General features: G+C 37.2%; 1 protein-coding gene across 1 annotated transcript in view; it reads right to left on the bottom strand.

Annotated features, from left to right (window-relative positions):
* Positions 1-1479: 1479 nt before the first annotated feature.
* Positions 1480-9310, bottom strand: part of LOC149289185 (phospholipid-transporting ATPase VA-like) — a 57363-nt gene continuing 49532 nt past the window's right edge. The window contains exons 16-21 of the mRNA XM_089490856.1: positions 7527-7652; positions 4936-5136; positions 3938-4018; positions 3748-3852; positions 2443-2630; positions 1480-2131 (exon numbers count right to left, since the gene is read on the bottom strand). Of these exons, the coding sequence (XP_089346982.1) occupies positions 1480-2131; positions 2443-2630; positions 3748-3852; positions 3938-4018; positions 4936-5136; positions 7527-7652 (1353 nt within the window). The remainder of the gene's footprint in view (positions 2132-2442; positions 2631-3747; positions 3853-3937; positions 4019-4935; positions 5137-7526; positions 7653-9310) is intronic.

Genomic DNA, 9310 nt, shown 5'->3' with positions numbered 1-9310 from the left:
TTATGCAAGTTTCAGTGCTACAAGCATCTAATGTATGTGTGGTACGCGATTAGCTAAAATACAGCATTTGGCTAATTTACTTGTTCTTTGTTCAAGTAGGGAAACCAAGGTGACATGAATTTTTAACATAACCCATTGTTTTTATATTTACGTTAAGAATCTGAAAAAAATCACAATGTGTTTAAAGACTTCACTAAAGACAGACTCAATAACTTTGAGGGTCCTCAAAAGACACATTTATATAATCTATGGTGTAAGGGCCGTTTTAGACACTTTAGAAGAGCTATTACGGAAACCAATGTTTACCCGATTACATGGAGTTAAATAAATCTTTGTTAAATTATAGTAACATCTTCCAGAAACTTTCTGTAAATTCCCTACGCTGTCTTCTGCTTTTGGTGCTTGAAAGCGATACATTAGGGCAAAAATGTAGACTGATCAGAGTGACAAAGAAACCAACAATGCAAGAGCCAGTAGTGTACACGTGACAACTTTCTATGCCCCTATTTGGGGCACTTCAAAATTCCACTCTAGCGGGCCACTAACGGGCCAGGTATTATGTGTATCCTTGAATGAAAACAAATACTTTAATGCCTTTTTTTATTGAGATGCTCCATCTGGGATACCCAAGGATATCCAGCCCTTGGGGAGTTGGAGTTGTATACCACTGACAAACAGATACGAAAATATATAGTATTTAGGAAGAGCAAAAACAAAAAAAAAACACCTAGGTAACAGCAGAGTCTTAAAGTATTTAAGGCACAGATATGGTTATATCTATACGCCTACAGGCACTTTGCAGATCCACTAATGGGAGAATGTTTCAAATTCACCAGAGTCAGCTTAATAGGCTTATAGTTTCAGCTACAGTGCACAAAAGAGACATAAGCATTAGCAAACGTGATAGCGAACATACGCTGCTGAGATTTTCACACAGCTTTACTAAGGTGTTGTAAACGTATTCATACATATTTATTTATATTCGAACAAAAACAATTTTTAGCTGCTACGGAAAAATAAAGAACTTACGTTTTTTTGATTTACACCAAAATCATAGGGAAAAAAGCAGACCACTGGTTTTCAGTGTTATTGACAGATATATATATATATTCTTTCTAGGACACGGGTATTGCAGCATTTAAATTGAACAGTAATGTAACATATGACATAAACTTGCTCTATGTAAAATATATGCATATTTTCTTTCCTATACAATTAAAGTTTGGTAAGCCAGTTAACCAGTAATTTTTTTTTTTTAAACAATATCCTCTATTCTAGTCTCCCAATAAAATATATATCAAAATATTACTAAAAAATTTCATATATATATATATATATTTAAAGCTCTGATCAGACTTCAGAGATATAAGATATACATAATACAAAAGTCTTTGTACCAACAATCTTCTCTTTCAGAAGTAAAAACAAAATAGAGTTCACTGTGCAAAGTAGAAAATATAAATAACGTTTCCCTAAATTTTATAAAAAAGTTGTTTCTAGCGTTTCCCCGTTCCCCACGGTCCTTATGAAACTTTCAGGGTGGAAACCAATATTACATATTGACACTTCTTCCTGGTCTTTGGGTATATAGAGATCAGTGGGGAAAAACCTAGAGTCTGACGATCTTGTTTGATCACTGCTTAACAGGTGCTTTGGTTGGGAATACTCTTTAAACAAAGGAGTTGACGTCATCCAATTTATTAAGCTGACATCTGATTGGTCCAGATCGGCAGATGGTGTGCTCCAATGGGAGTTTGCTGTAACAGGAGAGTCTTGATAACCGAGCTGGTTACTAACCATCAATGGATTATCCGGCTTCTTGTTTGTAGAAGTTAAAGGACTGAGACATATACTTGCATCACTTGTTGGATTCCCTTCTTTGTTTTGCAAAGGTAAATACTGGCCTTTCTTCTCATGCAGCACATCAGAGTCTCTTTTGTTCCTGGATGGATGGATATCACTGATGTTTGATACTGTAGTGTTATCCTGTTTTTCAGTAGCTGCTGGTGGTGTATTGGAGTTCAGCCGGTTGATAACACGAGTCAGACACTCCGGGTGAGCTTTAAGAACCTGTTGACCAATTTGCACCTGGGTTGGACATAGAGTTCCCTGGACAGCTTTGTACAAAAACCTACACGAAGAGAATAAAAAAACAAAACTCATTTGGAAACACGAATCTCCTTGTTGCACACTTATGTATCAAGAAAATTAAGTTGTTTTCAAGTTTTAATCAAATCTTTAAGGCTGGCTTGTGCAACAGTCTCAACGGCTCTAACAAGACCCCTGCCCCCCCCACACAAATGCCAAATATTTAAACTAAAATGAAACAAGTTAAGTAGAAAGTAAAGTCAATGAAAAAAGTTAATGTGGAAGAATGTAACATAAAATGGGTGAAATAACATAAGAGAACAAAAAAAAATATCAACAGAAAATATAAAATACCTGGGTAATAAAGCAGCAATAGGACACAAAATGCAAATTAAATAAAACGAAGGACTGGCCATTAGATTCTGCATTGTCCAATATGGATTTGAAGGAGGGCTGCATGTCGGACAGGATGAATTGTAAATCAAAGCCACACAAAAAAACAGGAGGATACTGTACACAATAGAGCACACGTTGATCCACGTCTGAAAATAAAACAAGTACAGGTCTTAATACTCAACATATGCCTTTAGACTAAATTAGATACTTATCTTTCATAAACATCTACCTTTTGAGAGGGTTGGAGCACGTTTCTTATCTTTTTTTTTTTTTAATGATTAATGCGTTCAGGACCAGGAGTTTTTCATATGCTAAAGACCAGCGTTTTTACCTTATTATTAATAGTGGTAACATGTTAAAAAAAAAACAAAACAAAAAAAACTAACAAAAACCCCATACTAAACTAAAATTTCTTCTACACAGTAGGTGCCACGTTGACCTAAGTTATATCCGGCAGCATCCCGATTACAAGTAACACCGTACATTGTTTTTAATGTTTTAGAGGGCCACATCCCTTACAAGGAACCATATACTGTATTTGTTTAAATGCTACGGACTTAAAGGGTTTGGTGGTAAAAGCATTTTTTTTTTTTTTTTACTTGTAGTGGTAAGGCTAAAACATTAGGGCACTTTTTAAATGTTTTCCACTATACCCAGTGCAGTATGGAATTCCCTCTTGTTGTGTTTTGGAAGAGGGACAGCTTTGCATTACTGATTGTAATGTGTGTGATCAGCCAGCAGGGAAAGCGATAAGGAATCACAGGAGGGTCTGGGAAGACCCTCCTAGGTCTCTTCTCACATCTTGAGAATCTTCTGGTTGGAAGGGAGTCAGCATTGAGACCTACTGGAATGAAATGCCCGTTATTGCAGTATACCAGCGCACATGCTGTTACACCGTTTGGCAGAGATGCTGGCTTCTGCTGACAGGGGAGAGAGTTGTTAGACAGCCTGATCTCCCATGCAGAGGCCGGGAGATGTCCCTGCTGCAGCAAAAGACTGGACGTACTAGTACATTCAAAGGGATATTCCTGTCATCTTTTTGTGGACATACAAGTATGTCTATAGGGGTCTTAAGGGGTTAAGAACAAATAGGAGCCCTCTTCTGTTTTACAGATTGCTAATATACAAGATTCCATCTCTATTAACAAACCTACTTTTGATTTTAGTAATGAAATGTACTTTTTAATACACCACACAATGTAATAACTTATCAGATATAGGCATAGTGTGTTATATACCTGCAGGATTTTTTATTCCACTTACCCATGTTTTAGTCTCAATACCTAAATGCAGCATAATGGTGAAAAGTGCACACGTGACAATTGGAGTTCCCCAAGTGAACAAATCGGTATCAGAATCATAAAAAGTCTACAAAACAGGAAAAAGGTGTATGGTTCAGGTTTTTTGTCACAATGCAAAATTAAATAAAATGAATAAAAATGATGCTACTTACAAAATACGGAATGAAAAAGCACATGAGACTTTGGTAAAAAGCATCAATCATGTTACTCCAAAACATATGAGGCTTATATTCCTGTAAAACAAAAAAGACAGCAAGTGAAAGAAGGACAGAAGCAAGAATGCTACACACCAAATACCTACATATGCCCCCAATAAATGGTAGATTTTCTCATGGGCAGTTTCTGAAGCAATAAGGACATGACATTTTTTTTCCTTTTTCTCTCCATCTAACAACTGCACACCTCTGATTGTCCAAGTCTTGGAACACAGGTGATACCTCAATACAATTGTCACTTCTACTCATTCTTGGTCAATTATTCTTCCAAACTCCCTATAGCAGGGGTGTCAAACTCAACTGGGCAGAGGGTCTGTCTACAGACACCTATTGCATACCTTGAAACTTTTAGGCTCTAGACACCAGGAGTCCTACTTTTTTGGAGGGGGGTGGCAGCTTAGTGAGGGGCAGGGTAAGCTGCAAGAGGGGAGGGGCTATCCTCGCTTGTGGGCATGTATAGCGGTATAGTACATAGGTGGGGCTAGTGGCTTGTGTGGGAGGGGAATAGGGGGAGAATGGGCGTGCCTGAACACCACTCCTGTGTCCCGGAGATCAAGCGTCGTGTCTCCCAGTGCTTACAGACAGGCACTCATGCAACTCACAGTACTTCTAATCACACACTTTATTCACACAAATCACAGGCACTCGCACGACCATTTCCCATTCTCCAGGTTTCATCACTTGTCTGCTCCAAGCTTTGTCAAGATGAGACAAAGACTTCTTGATTTAGCAGACAGGATTGACAGGCACCTATTCCACCAACTGGGTACCTAGGGGCAGGAGGAGAGGGTTTAAAGGGCCTGATGGCCCCATCGACTGCATAATTGACACCCCTGCTCTATGGATTCTAAGATTTCCTGTTTTTCATCTTTTGTATAACTATTACAAAATAACGAATTTTACATAAAACGCTTACATAAACATTACTAATTTACCTCCATCATCTGTCCACTTTTATAGAGTTCAGGCACTGCAATCAACATCTCTTCTGGAAGATCCTTGTCAAGAATTCCAGTTACAAGTTGTGGAATGGATGAGAACAATAAATTAAAAAAGATCAAATACCACTGGTCAATCATTGAAGATCCAGAGAAGCCACAGTAGAACTGAAACCAAAAGAGGAGCGCCACAAACATCTGTATATAAGAGGGGAGAAACCAAATAAATTGATAGAAATGCCACTCGATAATACATGACTTATCAGACTAGATAGCATATTACAGCCAGGAGAATATCTTTACTATATTGTTATTAACAATTATTATAATTAGTATATTATTAGTCACTGCTTGTCACAAAGCTGAAAATGGTTTTAGCAGTAATCGGTGCTCTTCCAATTTCATAACTGTAAAATAATAAATCTTGGGTGGATTGAAAGGCTATTGCTGCATAGATAGATTTTAAGTGGACCTGTCACCTTAAAAAAACAAAACTCCTGCTAATAGAGTGTACAAAAAAGTTTCTTTTAAAAGATATTTGAAAAGAAACGGTAGTATGAGTTTTTGTTGTTAATAGGACTATTAATTTACACCAACGGTATCCGTCCTTTCGGCTAGAATGCTTAATAGCACATCATTAACCCCTTGAGCATACAGTTGTACCGCACAGGTTTCAGGAAGGTTCAATGCTGAACCCTGCTCGCCCCTAGGTTAGGATGCATTTGATGTGTGTGAATGCTTTTCCCGTGAAACACTGCTGATTTCCCAAAATTAATTGCGTTTCACTTAAAAACTGTGTTTGTGTTACTAACGTTTAGAAAGAAAAAATATGGGCATTATAAGAACCCCTATAGATTTGGTCATTTATCAAATCAACTGCCCATCTCTAGTTTTCTCCTGTATGATACAAATAAGGCCAACGGTCAACACAAATAAGCATGCGGAGAAATGGAGTGGCTACTGGAAAACTTGTATAAAGAGAACAGAGCCACGACAAGGTAACATATGAAAGTGAATCCAATGCAATTTAATTAGCATACAGTAAAAAGAGAAATGGAACGCACAGAAGGGCTTAGGGTATGACATACATATCTACTTTGTGTTGCTGAGCAAAGGGAGTTAACATTGCTGGAAGTACCCATCTGGGCAATCAACGTCATGTATTTTTCTGCAGATTTCACAGTTTTTGAGATTAGTGTCTGGAAACTCACTATTTGCGTCATGTTATCCTGAAAAATAATCTATATAAACCTTGCAATAAAATAGGTTGTTTTATTTCCTTAGCTGCTAGGGGAATTCGCGTAACAAAGTGCCTACACCGGGACAATCTCTAAACTACTCATTTACGAAAGCAGTAGTGTTCAATAAAAAAGCTGGGCTCTTATTAAATCTATGTTGAAACTGCTGAAGCGGAAATGTAAAGCAGAACGATCATTTATTCAAAAGCTAGGACTTTGTACACTTAGATGCTACTAACGTCTAGCGAATTAAAGACACACTCCAGCCATCATTGCACCTTTATGCACTTAAATAATCTTTTTTGTGTGTAAACGCATAGATTGATTCATCTGAATCTCTATGCTTTGTTGTTTTTTCCTTGGCCCCAGCAGTTGCAGGAGGTCCATTCTGCTGCCTCCGAGACCCCAGCACAAATTACTTTCAATGCTTTCCTTCAAATGATCGTCTCCTTCAAGCAGCCAAAACTGGCACACAATGTGGATAAGCATTACATGTGAAACGTACTTTAAATTGGTTGAACACTAAAATAACCCCCTAAAAATGGGACAGAAAATGCATTTAATACCAATCGCTGTTATCCGCCGCTGATTGAAAGGCTAGTTCCTAAATAAGTAAATGAAAGGATAACCTGGGCGTGCCTTTTCAGACATGGATTGGGCAGAGATATGGGATTAACGTTATGTAAAAGGAGCAAGTATATAAATCTATGCTGTGATGGTAAACCAAAGACCTCGAGTGTTATAAAAGGAGCGTACGTTCACCTGTGGATGCTTTATTGGCATCTGGAATCAGGCAGTCAAGGTGGCTAATTCTATATTTGGGAAGCCTATGCGCCTTTGTATATTCTTCCTCTTGAAAAACACACTTTTACTACATCAGAAAATAAACTCTTGGCATGATTAAGCTTATTGGTTACAGACTTGGCTACGTACTGATCATGCTGCAATTTGAGTAGCTGAAAGATCATGGACAACAAGATCATGGATAAGCCGATGGTTCATCAGACCTCACAAAACGATGGATTCCTCGTTTTTAATCCTCCATTTTAATTACTGTACTTTCTCTAGATTTCTCCCTTTTTTCTATTGCCTTTTTTTCCTTTTTGTTTTTCTTCGGTTTATCTTTTTCATGTTAAGAATGTTTTTTTATTTCTGGTTGGATGTATAAAAACACTGTGTTGTATGGTTGCTACACATCTTTTTTTTTTTGACATTGGGTGCAGTGTTTCCCATAAACAAAACAAGTAAAAAATAAAAAAATTAAAAAAAAGACAGAACACACACACTTTTGGTGCAACTTTGATGCAAAGCAGTAAAGGTTTTCAAAACAGTCAAATTGTCAAAACTTACTGCGTTCTTATAGAAGAAGTATAACACCATGTTAGCCAGTCGTGAATAACACCATCGGCCGTGGACAAGCAGAAGTTTCTCCAAATATCTGAATCTTGGGACAGCAAAGTCGCTTGCCATTACTGCCTGTAGGAGGTAGAGAAAGTGGTGTCATTTACTTTAGACAGCATGTAATTTCCATTTTCCTCTACAATGACAAAAATGCTGAAGTTAAGTATTTTGTGGATTCTGTATCATTCGTTTTTCTTGAATGCGAGAATGTTGGCACGTGGAATTGTTTGATTAACAAAACCCCCCAAAACAGATTCTGGTACAAATTAAAAAAATAACACCTTTTGATAATGCTGATAAAGCCCACCTTTAAAACTTTGTAATTTTTTATATATGAATGTTTTGGACGTGTTTACACAGGAATAGTGCCTTAAAAATAAAAATAAAATTCCCCATCTTCTAAACATAAAAGTATATTTACATGCTGGTTGACCGATTTCTTTGGAATTCACTAGATGATTATTTTTTGCAATAAAACATATGCTCAATATGCACCGTTCGGTTACATAATTCCTTCCGTCAGCTGAGTCATTGCTTTAACATCTCTCATTCGAACTGCTATTCATCCCTTTTTAAAGTAACAAGCATTTATACACCAGTAAATGTGTTCTTGCAGACGCGTTGCTTTTTGCCGTTTACAAAAAATGCAAATATCCTCTGATCCAGCAAAGGTGGAATGGATTGTTCTTATGAAAACAATACTGAGTATTTAACCGACGTTCAGAAAAAAACGCCTAGTATTTTTTTTTATATATATTTTTTTAAAACCACAAAAAAAACAAACGCTGTGCAATTAGATGTGAACTTTCTCTAATAAGTATTATGACACATAAATGGAAGTCAGTTTTATCGGCTGGAGTTTACGAAGTTGTTCTGGTAAATGTAATGGAGTGCAAACAGAAATCAATTTGCTTTAGTGCATATAAAGGAATGCAAGGCAAGGTTAATTCAATTTGCCACATAGTCCATTTCTACAGCTGCAGAAAGAACTTGAATATGTTACAACACTTTCAGGTAAGAAAAATAATAATAATACGTACTAGATGTGAGTAATGGGCACAAGCCTACTGAAGGGGGTAAGACCCAGTAACAGAAAAAGCACTTATGCAGACACTGGTTTTCCAACTGGGACAAGCACTGGGTACAATTAGCTAAAGGAGTGATCCGTATCATATCTGGTAAAAGCACTTAATAGGCATGGTGGTAAGAAACACGCTATTTTACAATAAGGGAAAAGAAAAGAATTATTAAAAGCATGGGTTTTTTTTTATGCCTTTAGGTGTATTTTTTTTTTTTAATGGGACAGCAATACGTTTACATCGTGTACTAAACCTGTATCTGATAATCCTTATGCGATACTTATTAGTTAAAAGGGAAGCCCGTCTGCATATCATACTCCCAACTCCTGTCATGTGGTGCCAACAACTCACAACTATGTTCCATCTGTTTTCACTACTACTCACGGCTCATCTACCAACGATTTAACATCTCTACATCTGGGGCGGTTACGCTGCACACACAGCATTATCATTTACAATGCGGTAATATTCACCAGCCCCGTGCTTTTCAAACCTGATCAATCCAACTTCATTTTTTCTATTACATTTCAAAATGAATTAAGTTGACCTTTGAAATTCTCTGCAGAAGCAATTGTGGACTCTTTACCCATATAGTCTCATATAAGTTTTGTTTAGTTTTGTCTTCCTCTTGCCTCCCCCCCCCCCCCCCAGTAG

Source organism: Sceloporus occidentalis, unplaced genomic scaffold (assembly GCF_023333645.1).
Source record: "Sceloporus occidentalis isolate IW3139 unplaced genomic scaffold, rSceOcc1.0.p SCAF_47, whole genome shotgun sequence".
Classification (NCBI taxonomy): Eukaryota; Metazoa; Chordata; class Lepidosauria; order Squamata; family Phrynosomatidae; genus Sceloporus; species Sceloporus occidentalis.
This window is presented reverse-complemented; position numbering and strand designations above follow the sequence as displayed.